This window comes from Seriola lalandi, unplaced genomic scaffold (assembly GCF_002814215.2).
Source record: "Seriola lalandi dorsalis isolate HSWRI2012SDOR001 ecotype SW California unplaced genomic scaffold, Sedor1 jcf7180002055008, whole genome shotgun sequence".
Lineage (NCBI taxonomy): Eukaryota > Metazoa > Chordata > Actinopteri > Carangiformes > Carangidae > Seriola > Seriola lalandi.
The window spans coordinates 4,046,929-4,062,284 of NW_019525551.1; the positions used below are offsets into that span (position 1 = coordinate 4,046,929).

Sequence of the window (15,356 nt, forward strand, 5' to 3'; positions counted from 1 at the left end):
TGTATTCAGCAACTGAGCCTTAAAACCAGCCGTCAGGACTTCTGGAACTTTGTGATGTCACAACAAAGCAGTCACCATCCTCAGCGATGCCCCAAGCCCCGCCCACCTGGACCACCTGGACCCACCATTCCAACCCTGCAGGATTTGGTTTCTCTGAGTGTTTACCTGAAATCTACTATATTTTTATTGAATCACTCAGAAAATAGTGAGCCAATCAGAAGAGAAGCTCAGAGCCTCCTTTCTTCTGATTGGCTCACTGACCTGTTGTTACTAGAGCTCCAGAGAGAAGCCTGAGAGAGGAGATGTAAAACTACATTGAGATGGTTTTTAGTTCTTAAAACCACAAATATATCTTCTTATGGATCAACACTTCAAATAAAACACTGGAAAAGTGTGAAATATGGAGCTTTAAGATGGGAAGCTGAGTGTTGGTCTGTTGTGTAAGTTGTATCTGGATCACAGAATCAAAGTTCAAAACAGAGTGTCATCTAGCACAATTTATTCCACCATTTGTTTACAGTAGCTTTTTGTAAATGCAGTTTGTTTGTATGATTTGGTTTGTAGTAGTCTTCATAAATCAGCTCTGGCATTCTGAAGAGTGAGTAACACCTCACATGACTGGAATATTAAACAAATATTGTTAAATATGAACAAATGAATAAATAAGCCCCGTTCAGTGGATCCACAGTGGGACTACAGAGTCCGCTTTCAGGTCTGAGTGGCTCACGTCTCCAGTCGAAGTTAACCAGACCTACTCTAGCAGAAACACAATGTGGGGAACCGACAGTAGCATGAGTCTCACACTCAAGCACACATGCACAAACAGTCATATGCACGGAGATACACACACACACACACACACACACTCACACACACACACACACACAGGCACACATACTCTCACACTCAAGGCTCTCACTAGAAAATGACCAATTGTGATCACATGAAAAAATCTGGCAGATCTAAAAAGAAAGAACTGAGAGAGGTTACATGTATAATTTACAATATGTCATGTCGCTTCTTTGTAGCTGTAAACATCAGCAAAGTAAAGGGAGGACTGCCAGTCGCACACACAGGGAACATGGACATCTACACTGTAAACATTTCAATACATAGACACACAGCACTGTCTCAGTGGGCCCTCTACACTGACCTTTCATGCTGTTTCACACACACACACACACACGCATGCACGCACACACACACACACCACACGCACGCACACACACACACACACACACACACACACAGTCACTATGCTTCAGCAAAAGCTATTTTGTCACCCTTCTGAGGTCTCTCGAACACACACACACACTCACACACACACACACATGGTGTACATACACATACAGGATGAAGCCTGACACTAAAGCATCCCTAACGTACATGTTACACAGTAGGAGCGTAAACAACATTGCTGGCCTCTTCGTCCCTCCCAATCAGAACTGAGCGTGCTCAGACTACTCCTCCATCCCCAGTCCGTCTTCAGCTTCCCCCCTCTATTTTGTACATACAAGACAAGCTGACATCCCAGGTTTTTTTTTAAATTTTTTTATGCTAAACCCTCCCTGCCTGCCCAGGTGTGCATAAACCCGATCTAAGGTTTTGATGTAATTCTTATGAGTCAAATTGGCGAGGAAGGACACAGAACTGAGGCAGGAACTATGAGAGAGAAGCACACCGGGACCGAGTCTTTTATGTGAGGATGTCACTGAGTCGGAGTCCTGTTGTGAAATGAGAGGCCCACTGAATATTGTACGAGACTGTTTCTCATAGCAAGCTTCTGCAACTCAACAATCATCCATTTGTCCTCTCTTCCAATCTTCGTCTTCTTTTTCTTCTTCTTCTTCTTCCACCCTCTTCCCTCCTGCCCCCTCCCTGCTCTGTTCCCTCTCCTCTCCCCAGTTAAGGCCATGGGAGGGTTGGACACAAATGACCGACAGGATTGGATCCAGATACAAGATGGAAGGCCAGCTGCTGGAGACCTGTAAGGACCTGAGCACCTCAGAGAGGCAACTGGCCACGGCTGATTTGGAAGGGGAGTTGAGGCCTGATGAAGCCCTTTCAGGGATTCTGTTTGCCAGGATATGTGAGGGGGGGGAGGAAGGAATGTGGATTTTTAAAGCAGTCTTCTCAGCAGATGTAAAATGGTGGGCTCGGGAGGGGCCCTTTAATGTACAATGGTTTGACGGTCACGTTTTTTTTGGTTCAGTTCACAAGGAATAATTATCTTGGTTAGGATGATGGATTCTGTCAGGATAAGTATGTGTTGATCGCTTTGATTGTTTCATCGGATTTGGTTGCGTCTGTGTCCAGATATCCATGGCAGGACCACGAGATGTTCTGCAGACAAAGAGGAGGAAGGGACAGACACAGAGAGAGAGACAGGGAGTGTTTTAGTTAAATGTGGTTCATTAAGCAACATATTCGTGGATGAAAATGATTTCAGTGGCTCAGATGATAATAATTTGTGCAATTTCATAAACACACTCTGTATATAAGAGTGAACCATAGAAAAACAGAGACTGTCTAGATGTGACTTTTTCTACCAATATTTGTGTTCAAGAGAAGACATTCAGATGATTTCATCTTTAACCCTAATATTATTCTAGGATTTGTCATTGTTAGCCATGCTAGCATTTCAACTCTATGTGCAATGTGCATTGGTCAGCCACCACTTTGGTACAGACTGAAACATCTAAAAAAATACTGGATTACCATGAAATTCAGTACAGACATTCATTGACTTGATCCCTTTCATCTACAGCCTTCATGAGGTTAACATTTATGTGTTTTAGTATAATTCATACTAAATCCCACTGAGCAGCTACTGGATGGATTGTCATGGAATTTTCTTAATGACTTTGGTGAACCTCTGGGTGACTTTTCTCCCAGCACGACTAGGTCAGAAATTTCACTTAACCAGTGGAATATGTCAAAATCTACTGGCTGGATTACCAGATTACCAGATTAAGTGAACATGAATGTTTTCCAGAGGATGTATCATTTCCCCCATTTTCTATTGTAATGTGTCAACAACTATTAGATGGATTGCAATGAAATTTGGTGCGGGCATTCATTCCCATCAGGATGAATCCAAATGACTTTGGTGATCCTATGACTTGGTGCTGTCATCAGGTCAACATATTCATTTCTTCAACACTTTAGTTTATGAACCTTCACCTGAAAGACTAATGACATTCCCATCAGTCAAACATGCCCGCTTGACATCATCATGTTTCCATTGTCACTGAGAACATGTTAGCAAACTAAAATTAGCATTTAGCTCAGAGCACTTGTGTGTCTAAGTACAGTCTCATAGAGGTGCTAGCATGGCTGTAGACTCTTGGTCTTATTACAGTATGAATGTGTCCTATTCTAGGTGTTATGTTTTATTGTGGCTGTATCTTCTCTGTAAAGAACTATGTGGCTTGACCTTTGAAAGGTTCTATACAAATAAAGATATTATCATTTAAATTTTTCATCATAAAAATTTAAAATTAAAGTTATTTTTATTTCTAAAAGCTTCAATTAGTCTTTTGAAACCCAGGATACTAATAATACTTCTAATAATAACACAGATACTGACACAGATTCATACAGGAATAAAATCTCACCAATTTCTAACAATTTCTGGTTCTGTTTAAAGGGCTTCCCATTCACAACAATATCTATAATACTTCAACTGAATTTGTATCCAGTCAAATGCATCAAATCCATTATATCAATGGAGGAAAAAGTCAATCTGGATATTTAAAGTAAATATGAGCTTCTGCTTTACTTGCACACTCTTATCTTTTAAACATTAGCATTCACAGTGTGTGCATGGTCTCACCTTGAACAGTATTCATAGTGGGCCTGGTGGTAAGTCAGTCAGATGGGTGTTCAGGGCAGGACCGATTGATCTCAAACCATGAGTCTATACAGCTGCAGATACACATAGACACACAGTTACTTTACACAACCACTAGTCTACAGAATACAGAGGACACTTAGCGCACTAAGCTGACTAATCAAAAGGTCAGTCATCAGGGCTTGAGAAAAATTACAGTCAGCAAAGTCATAATTAAAAAATACAAAAATACATCTAATTAAACAAGGGACATCGTAAGATATCGACTGAATGATAGTGTAGTGTTAAACGGATTCAGTACTACAGAGGATTGCTGCTGAAGCAACACAAAGGCATGTAGGAAGGCCTCCACAGTAACAGAACATACACAAAATGTAAACATATAAATAAGACTCACTCATATGTGCATTATTTTAAACTTGTAACATTTCACATTGTGACTGTGTTTTATGGAACCATCAGTATTTTTGTGTGGTAGAGGAAGACCATTTAATAAAGTGAAAGTAGCTATTTAAGTGAAAGTAGTGAACCACAATGTAGAAGCACTCCATTACAAGTAAAAGTCTTGCATTCAAAATGTTACTAAAGTAACACCACAGAACTAGAACCAGTAAAACTTTATTTTGTCAAAAATAAAAGTACTTATTTTGAAAACTAGCACCATCTGAGGATTATACTGTTGTATAATATTAAATACTTTTGGAATATATCGCAATATATAAGAAGTATTTCACATTAATGTTGTTATTGAAGAGGAACCAACTACTTCTGGGTGTTTTTATGTAAAACAGTACATCTATGTTTTGCATGTAAAATCTTTTTCTGGAAAATTACAGTACAGCTGTCATATAAATTAAGTTTTGTAAAAAAATAAATAAATAATGAAATAATGCTCAAAATGTAATTAAGCAACTTTAAGACTCTCCAGCCAATAGATGCATTTAAATTGACGTTAAAAAATGCATTTAATGTGGTTAAAGCAGGAGTGATTTATGAATGAAAGACTGATTGATTCTGACAGTATCTGTTTTATAATGTATGAAAACTTCTCCTTCAGTTCATTAAATCCCTGCAGCCACTCGAAGGCAGCAGGACGCATGTGTTGAGAAATCTACAGCCGCTGATTTGAGAAGTGCTGAGCCACGACCATTCAATTTATTTACCTTTATTAATTAGCATGCAACCCTCTATATGCTTAATCCTGTGCATCATCACCTTTCTTTACAACTTTGTTTTTTCCAAGTTTTTGTTTTTCAGCAGTTCATGTTTTATTCTTGAAATGACTAAAATGTAAATACTGCTGTATCACAGTTTAAGATTTGAAGTGACAATTTAAAATATGAGACTGAAAAAGCATTGGATCAATATGATCATATACAATCACTGAGCACTTTATTAGGAACACTCGTACGCCTTCTTTTTCATGCAATTATCTAATCAGCTAATCATGTGGCAGCAGTATAATGAATTTCTGAAGCTTCCGGTGAGCAGCAGCTCTGTGGAGGAAACATCTTGTTGGTGAGAGAGGTCAGAGGTCAGAGGTCAGAGGAGAATAGACAGACTGGTTGGAGCTGACAGAAAGACTACGGTCACTCAGATAACCAATCTTTACAACTGTGGTGAACAGAAAAGCTTCAGAGGGAACAACATGTCCAACTTTGAGATGGATGGACTACAACAGCAGATGGTGTGATGGATGTGGATTTGTGCTGAGGCAGCAGATGGTCAGGTCAGAGTTTGAATCCATGGACCCAACCTGCCTTGTGTCAACAGTCCAGGCTGCTGGTGGTGTGATGGCTTTGGGAATGTTCTTATCACACTTGGGGCCTTTAATACAAATCAGTCTTGGTCTGAGTGTCACAGTCTCTCTGAGTAGTGTTGCTGACCATGTTCATCCCTTCATGGCCACAGTACCATCTGCTAATGTCTACTTCCAGCAGGATAATGCTCCATGTCACAAAGCTGAAGTCTCAAACATGGAGCAGAGTCAGAGGAAAGTTTCAACATCTTGAGGAATCTATGACATGAAGACCTGAGGCTGTTTGAGAGCAAAGAGAGGAACTACCCAGTGTTAGTGTGGTGTTCCTAATAAATTGCTCAGTTAGTGTAAATGGCTTCACCAAGCTCTGCTAATGGGATAAACCAGTAGTGCTGGGGTAAAACACTGTTTCTGATGGTAAATATATAAAATAGCCACTTAGCTGTAAGAGTTTTGACACTCACTAGCAGCTATCAGTCATCTCCAGCCTGCTCTCATTTCTTTATGCTAATTATCCCGAGCTATCAAGGCTGATTTGACAGTGATATATGAATGTTTAGAAATGCTACACGCAGCACCTTTATTATCCAGTGATATAATATATATAATATCTAAATCAAAGGCAACGAGCACTGTCCATCTTATCTTATCCAGTAAGTGGATTTAATTAGAAGAAGTGCAAAATGATATAACGGGCAGTGATTCAAGTGTGTGTGTGTGTGTGTGTGTGTGTGTGTGTGTGTGTGTGTATCACCTTTTGTGGTAGATGCAGAGGCACGGCAGTCTGGCTATGGTGTCCCCTTGCTGCAGTTCCTCTAGACAGATCACACACTCACCGGCATCCCTCGCCAACACATCATCTAAGGTGGCAGGCGCACACACACACACACACACACACACACACACACACACACACAAAGAGCAGAACACATATCAGTATGTACCAAAAACAGTGACATTTTCATAGTCTGACAGCATATCAAACACAGCAGAGGGCAGTAGGGGGAGCAGCTTGGTGTATTATACACAGTAGATAGTTGTTAGTTCCTGATTGTACCAATGCACAATGAGGACATTTAAGATGAGGAGGAGTCTTGAGTTTGTTTCAACAGTAAAGAAATAACAATGCCCATCACATGGAAATTCAACACTAAGTATTTTTCCTTCCACACATTTACTAACTGTAATGAATGCAGGCTTAAGAAGTCATGAATGGTTTTCACACTAAGGCCAAAAGTGCTATAAAATGTATTCCCATTTTATTTTAATTCATTTAAGAAATATTTTGAATAATATTTAACTCCATAATGGAATATTGTAGCATTAACATTAACTGTGTTTTTATGTTATGATTTGAGAGGTATCCTAACAGAATAATAACGAATACACATCGAAATCACCATATTAAAAAGAAGAATGGTGATGACAGATCACAGTTACCAGGTGACATAGTAACTCAACAACCTTTATAGTTTGCAAGTTTTTCAAATATGCCACAGATGGAAAAAGCTGAGCAGGTGATGGAAATATAATATAAAGAAATACTGATACAACTCAACTCTCAAAACCGTCTGAGACAACTATCACTTCTACTCTACTCTGCATTACTCTGCAAATAGAACAGAAGCTAGTTGTCACCCAAGTAGGAAACGATGCTAATAACATATCCCCTGATAGGTGACATATATGGCAACATCACTCTTGATATAGGGCTATATACAGTCTGTCAAATACAGTGTTACATTTCTGTATGGGTGCTCACACTGGCACCCATAAATTTGCACTTACATTTGCTAATTAGCACTTAAGTATTGATCTTTCGATTATAGAGCTAATCCTCAACATCTTCAGGTCAATATGTGGGTTGATGGGTCCAAAATGTTCCATGACACCAGATTTCTGCCACTGTGGGGCAACAAAGACTCTGTGGCCTAATACTAATTAATACTAATACTAGCTTGCTACCAGCGTGTTCAGTGAGTCAGAAGCCTCTCCACATTCAGTTGTGAATACAACATTACATACTGTGGCTTTAAGAGCCACGGTGGTTGCAGCTAGTCACCTATTATCTGTATTTTTGTGTGTAATCTTTGGTGCTAAGCTAATAACTGCTGTATTTTATAGCACCCTTTTCTGCTTTAACTGCTTATAGTTACTGTTCTCTTTGTCTGTTCAATTCAGAGCTTTACTCCTCCCCCAAGGGCATATTTTAGGCAACGTTATTTGCAAATTTAAAAACAGACAAAAAAAAAATAAAAATACATAACAAAAATACAAAACCAATTGCCAATTAGGTCCTGATTGATTATGGTCCAAGACTACAGACGCTCATTACCAGTGCATAAGAAATGCATTTATACTCATCAGTCTATACAAAGATAAACTGTCCATCACATGATGTTCACAAGTCTTATGGCTTCTGGAATAAAACCAAACTTTCTTCTACTTGGTCATATGGTCTATAAACTCATTTCTAATGACACTGGTTTGAAGAATTCATAAGGATCATGTGTGGAGTTACTGATAACCATAAACGCCCTTTGAGGACTTGTTTACTATTGCATGAACAAGAGATCTTTGTGTTTTGCCAATAATTGTGGAGCTGAGATTAATGACACCTTGTAATTGATTTGACGAAGTTCAATCTACTTTTAGCTCTGTTTTTGTCTCCACCAGTAAAAAAAACACTAAAAAGCACCGTAGAGCACTGCGAGGAACTGCAGAGTGGAATGATAATTCCCAGCTCAGAGTGATCCTTTAAATTACACATTTTCATTTTATCCATTGTTTATATGAAAATATAGATAAATACCAAAGGAACAAATTGCAAAAAAGTTTCCACTGTCACACTGCTTTGGATGTAAAACTGATGTTATCTACAAAATCCTTATAGCTGCAAGATCTACAGCTGTTAGATAAATGGTAATAATATCATAAAGTCGTAACATTTAAGTACAGTGTCTGAATAAATATACATCACATCTGTATGTCACATATTATTGCCTAAATACTAAACAATAGATAGATAGATAGATAGATAGATAGATAGATAGATAGATAGATAGATAGATAGATAGATAAGGAGAGGGGGGCAGACGATGAGATGGAGACAGAAGACATGTGCTCTGACTGCAAATCAGCTTAGTTCCTCAACAAACTCCCATAACCCAGCTCTCCTCCTCCCTCCCGCTCCCATTCTCTATATCTCTATCCTCTCCTGACCCCTCTTCCTCTCTTCTATTGTTCATTGTAGCACGCCCTTCTATCCCTCCATCCTCTGCCACCCTCCTGAAAACACCCAGCATCTCTCGTACAGAGCGCTCTGGGTTAAATCATAGGAATCTACATACACTGTGTGACAACAACAACACAGCAGCTCTACTCGTCCTCTTCCTCTTCCTCAAATTGCCTTAGCACACAAATCCAACCAGGAAACACTCAGATTAATCAGCTCCCAAAAAGTCTGCATAGTTTAAGTGACATGACTTTGCCTGTTTGACAGCGAGTGCAGAGTGAATTCAATCTAAAGTCAACATCTGATCCAAGCTTTAATAATCAAGTGAAGAGGCTTGTTCAATCTTGTTTCTTTCACCTGTAAAATGGTTAAAAAGATGAGGTCATCTGGATAAAGTTAGTGCCCAAGCTTATCGCAGACCAGAGCATGTAACCCCTGGTCTAGCTAACCTCCACTGACTGAATTTTACAGCTGATTTTATTGTTAATCTAAAAGAACGTTCATGATCTTGCAGCTACATTATGAGCATGTGATCTGAAATCCAGTTTGAGCTGGAACTAGGTCATTGCAGTACAGAAGGTAACATACTGTCCTACGCTATAGAGCAGACTGAGAGTTTAAAGACCTGCACGTGTAGTCATGAAGCTGCAATGTGCATATGAAAGTGCTGAAGAAACTAATATTCCGGTTTGAAGATTGTTCTCCACATTAAATTTAAAAATATATAATTTGTCCGTGTCCTTTTGAAAAGTATTTTCTGATCTAGTTCATCACTTTGTCCTGCAGCTTTGACACTGATGAGAGTTGTGAGAAGTAAAGTGAAAAGTTGGAATTTGAAGCTGTGATCTGAAAATGGTTCACCATCTGAGGAGCATGAATAAACCCTAAATGTCACAGCAATCTATCTGGACAGATAGGTAATCTGACATTAAAATCCTTAGGCTGCTATCACAGAATGTAAATAAGAAGAGACTACCCTTAATATTACATACACATTCTACATATACAATATGTTATGTAATATATATTATTTAATCAAGGATTATAACACATGTGCAGGGTACGTAAAAAGTGTGTTCAAAATCCCTCCCTATTTGCTACACTATATGTACTGTCTGTCTTTTATAGGATTGTCTGAATTCTGAGCATGAATCTTTAACTCCATATAGTGGAAGTAGTTTGACTCATGGATTGCATTCCTTATTCATCCATCAAAACATAAGCAAATGAATGAATAATGATGAATAAAACAAATGACTTTAGGTCAAATTCATTCAAAGTTGACTTACTACTACTTTCTGGAACTCATGGGAAATGTTGCGCATTGCTAACAAAGTAATTGCATTATCTTAAAAGAAAGAGGCATTCCATCTTTAACATCCTGTACAACAGCAGATACTGGTTTAAACTAGGATATATAGATGTTTTAGCTTTTTAGAAAAACTGTTGAAAAAAATCTGGGGTGAAATTCCCAGGAATAAAATATGAAATTATGGATGACATCAAAATAAATTGTACCAGGACAAAAGTCATGACATGTGAAATATGTTACAAATGAGACTGTGATCAGAACATGAGGAAATGGGATGTGAGGTTGTGCAGACTCTTCCAGGTCTCTGCATCATTAGCTCTCTTCTCACCTGCCCCTGTTTCCCTCTTGACTTTCAGCTGTCTCTCCCGGTTGCCTGCCTGCCAAAAGACATTTGGCATCTAGCACCTTCACATCAGTTATGAGCTGGAGGAGTCGCTCTGTGCTTCTCTGAATCACAGCACTAAATTCCCTCTTTCTTGTCCCTTTTCGTGTCCTCCAATGACCTGAGCTGCAGGAGGTAAACCGCACACTCACTCTTTCGCTTTCTGCGCCTCCATACCACCCTCCTGACTTCTATGTCTGTATCTGCACCCCCCCCTCTGTGCGAGGGGCTATATTTAGTGGAAGGCATTAAAATATCATCATGCAAAGTCGAAGCCCAGAAAAGATCCAGTGGTCAGCTCACGTGGACTCAGTGCTACCAATAACCCTCACCTGCGTCACACCAACTAAAATACACAGCACATACACACATAACACATTTTATTTCTGTGTTCTGTGTCCATTTCATTTAGTACATATAGATTTATGCAAGAAATTAAAGCTGCAGTCTAACTTTGTGCTCATTCAGGGCAGCAAGGATGGAGAATTTAGAGTCATATTTGTTATCGGTATGCAGTGAAAATGTCAGAAGAGTCTCTTAGCATCTCCAACCTTAGTAAATGTGCTGTGTTTGGTGTCTAACCATGCAACACTTTAATATATAACTTATTTGTAATATTTTTATGAACCAAAACATCGTAATGTGGATAGGTGCTGTCAAAATGCTTCACCATAGGGATGGTGTTAGCCAAGTGATGAGTAGTGCCTTGTGTTTGTCAGACATAATGTTTGAAGTTCTGCTCTGTCTCATCACAACCTATGCTCTTAGAGTCTTTGCTGTTCAAATAACTCCAAGCAGGCTGTCATATGTCTTTTACTCAAAGTGGCATCTGTCTAGCCACTGAAGCTTAAAGGCCTGATTGATGGAGAGCTGCTGAGATGGTCGTCCTTCCGGCAGGTTCTCCCATCTCTGCAGGGGACCTCCCTGACCAAGACTTGGTTACACAGACTCTAGGAAGAGTCCTGGTTGCTCCAAACTTCTTCCATTTCACAGTTTTGGGGCCACTCCTGGAAACACTCAAAGCTTTAGAAATGGTTTTACACCCGTGCTCGGCCGTGCCTCGGCCGTGTGAATTGTGCGACCTTATATACACACAGGTGTGTGCCTTTCTAAACTATGTCCAATCAACTCAATTTGCGAAAGGTGGACTCTAATCAGACTCTAAACAATTAAAGGACAATTAAGGACAATTAAAGCAGACGGGATGTGCCAGACCACAGTACCACAACAAAGGGTCTGAATACTTGTGAATAATGTGTGCCCTCCCTTTGGTCTTAGTCAGCACTCGTAGTGGTAGTAGTGGTCCCAAAATGTATCCTTATGGTACCCCACAGGTAACCTTAGGTAGTATTGGATGGAGGAGTGCTACAAAAAATGATACAAAAAAGTTTTCTTCTGCAAGGAGGTAAACCTCTTAATTCTGGACAATTAATTATAATTATCTATAAGAATCTGGTGGCTGCTGTCAAGATTTGTTCCGATATTGTTCACTTATTTTAGCGGGGCAGTCTCTATGCTGTGATGTGTTCTAAAACCTGATACAGAAGTCAACATTAAGGGGAGGTTGGAGGTGAAGTAACATGTGGAGAGCTTTGGTTTTGATACTGTTCTCCTGAGGGTTTCAGCATCGACCAGGTTAACACGTTCCAACCTTACATCACTCTGTACACAGGTTATAGATAAAACTACAGTGTGCTTGCTCGGCTGGCAGACACCAGATCTAATGCTGATTATTAACAATTTATTTCTTTTTCTTTTTCACACCATCCATAGAGTTTAGACATTTTTTTGTGTCAATATTTTTGAACCAATCCAAAACAGACCTGTGGAAAATGTACTTGAACCTGATGTCCAAAATATTAGTTTCCTGATTCCTGATCAGAAAGGGACCTGAGGTCCTGTCAGAGCTGGGGCCAATGGGACCCTACTGAACTACATTCCAGCCTGACTCAGGTCCTGGGTCAGTTCTCAGATACTAAGAGTAGACATTTGAAAATGTCTAGTCCATGTCAGCGTTGGATTCTGGAAGCACAGCTTGTAAATGTTATTTCTAGTTCAGGGTCTATTCACATGTTTATCATTTTATTCCCTGTAAATGAAACAAAACTAAAACATGGATGATGTATAATATATTTTAGGATTTACTGTACAAGACAGTTGAGCAATGATAATTAAAAACCAGCTATGGACTAGTTGTGCTAGACGCTTCAACTAAGCAATAATTTAATCATCAGTGTCAGTACAAATAGAGCAGAAAAGTCTGCAGACTAATTCATCCGCTCCAGTCTGATATCTATTGTACAGCAAATGTGTGTGTGTGTGTAATGGCCTTGCTCAGAGATGTGTTGATGTGTAACACTCAGTAGGTCCAGGTGATTGACAATAGACGCCTGAGCATGCTGGGAATTGAGATAAGCTGCAGCTCGGCCTGTTTTGTGGGTCTCAAAAATCCAAGAGAACAGAGAGAATGAGAGACAGGGAGAGGGAGGGAAAAAAGACAGAGAGAAATTACAGAGAGATTACACAGCGGGAACAGAGGCGGTCGGACAGACGGACTCACAGAGGAAAGAGGGACAGAGGGGGAATGAGAGAGTAATTTGCTGGAAATAAAGAGTGACAAGACAGACAGAGCTGGAGAAAAAAAACAGAGGAATTATGGGAGTCTTTCTCCTTTTACCCTCTCTCCTCTCATCCGTTATCAGCCATCAGGGTACTCCATCACTCTGGATCCCATCTTCTTTAAGACAGTTTCACTCTCCCTGTCTCTGTCATTCAATCTTGGTTCCACTCAGCCTGAATTTAGCTGCAAGCTTGAAATTTACATTAGTTCTTACTGCACTGGCCTTGTGGGCCTAGTTGGCTGCTATTTGCAGAGCTGTAAAAAATTTTTCCTTTGCTCTCCCTCCCTCTAACAACTTTGCATCATTTAGTCTGTGGTTACGTTATCGTTATCAACAGAAACACAACACTACTGTCCGCACTCTGCGTACCCACACAAACACAGACTCCTACATGGTGACCTTTAGGCTCCATATCAGATGTACATGTACATGTCTGGAGTCAAACAAGTAGCTGTCAATAAACAGGTTGCTAGGGGCAATGAACAGTCAAGGCTGCTGTCAATCATGTGTCTCCAACCGAACCAGGATCAGCAGCCCAGACCATAATTAACAGCAGACTTCTCAAGGAAATAAATAGTAGACTGCAAGGTAGACAGTGTGTCTGCAGCAGTATTCTTATTATGTCACTTTGGACACAGAGTAACAATAATTTGTTGATTTGTATTGTGACCATAAGGCTTTTAGAAAATGTGGATATTTATCTTTTATACTAAAGCTGTGATGGACCAACACACTCATCAATTCAAAACAGCAGTAAAAAAGAGTAGCACAAAGAAAATGAAGACCTCATGGGAATTTTATTACTGATCACAACTTTCAGGCTACATTCACAAAAGACATTTTAGTTTTAAAACGTATCACTTTTTATATTTTTACCTCTGATGTTCACACTACTCCAGAGTTTTCAAGCCCCTTAAACAGGGACTTTTAGTTTGAAAACTCCAGGGTTGTGTTTTGGTCTGGGCTGGCAGAAACTGAGACTTTTGGAAATGAGAACGCAGACACCAGCGTTCACTTCCTGATTGGGTATTATCAGTCACAACATATCCTTCCCTGATTTGTCACGTTCCTATCACATGACGCTTCTCTGAAAGAAAACAACAACTCTCAACCTGTGTTTTCTGCCACCATGTGTTACCTTCTCTAACAGTTCCACGCTTGTCTCGACAGAGATCGTTTTCGTTTTAGAACGCTGTTTTAAAATGAAAGATATTAGTCTGAATGTAGCTCAGACTCAGTCCCTACAGGAACAAAACTCACCTCTGCAGAGTCAATATTACTGACTTCAGTAATATCCCAGTCAGTAACATTCAGAGTTCTCAACTAAAAACCTTATATAGAGCCTATATCACTCCCTCCAGACTCTGCTGGCATAGCTGTGGACAAGTAGGTACTTTGATCCGTATGGTGTGGCACTGCTCACAGTCAAAAATATAATGATGAATGTAAACTTCTTTCCTTGCCCTGTGCTGGGGTCTAGGGCTACAAAAGCTAAGCTCCAAAAAAGAAAGGAAAATATCAGGCCCAGCCTTTTTGGCTGTGAAGAGGAAGATTTTGTGCAGATAATGAATTAAATAATATATTTACCTATTTAGTCAGTTTTATGTCTGTTGCCAAAAACCACAAATTTGCCCAAAAGGGCTTTACAATGTGTATATACATATATACATTGGCTGTATTGATTTAGTAATGTTGTTTTAAATATGTTAATGTACATGTCATGTTACAGAACACTGCTAGTATAATGGTAGTGGAATTAGCAGCATAGAGTTAGATAGATAGATAGATATATAGATAGATAGATCGATAGATAGATAGATAGATAGATAGATAGATAGACAGATAGATAGATAGATAGATAAATAGATAGATAGATAGATAGATAGATAGATAGATAGATAGATAGATAGATAGATAGATCAGTTTACAAATGATGAACGTAAACATGAGTGGCGTTCACAGCTCACATTGTACAACAGTTTTACGGCACGCCGCATGACGTATCCATAGACATAAGTTAATTTTCATCTGTATGAACTGAACTTTGAACTAGTTCTTTTTAATAGTGAACTGGAACAACACTTCCTGGCTTCCACAGCCCAACACTGTAACACACTTTTTTACATCACATGGAGATCCAGTGAGACCGAGCTGAGCACTGATCTTTGAAGCTACTGATGGTAAACTTTATCTG

At 39.4% G+C, this 15,356-nt stretch overlaps 1 protein-coding gene across 1 annotated transcript in view; it reads right to left on the reverse strand.

The window, feature by feature from the left end:
- Positions 1-482: 482 nt before the first annotated feature.
- The window catches only part of znrf1 (zinc and ring finger 1), a 67,670-nt gene continuing 52,796 nt past the window's right edge, over positions 483-15,356 (reverse strand). Inside the window, exons 3-5 of the mRNA XM_023397405.2 lie at positions 6,367-6,472; positions 3,836-3,927; positions 483-2,343 (exon numbers count right to left, since the gene is read on the reverse strand). Of these exons, the coding sequence (XP_023253173.1) occupies positions 3,870-3,927; positions 6,367-6,472 (164 nt within the window). The 3' untranslated portion in view covers positions 483-2,343; positions 3,836-3,869. The remainder of the gene's footprint in view (positions 2,344-3,835; positions 3,928-6,366; positions 6,473-15,356) is intronic.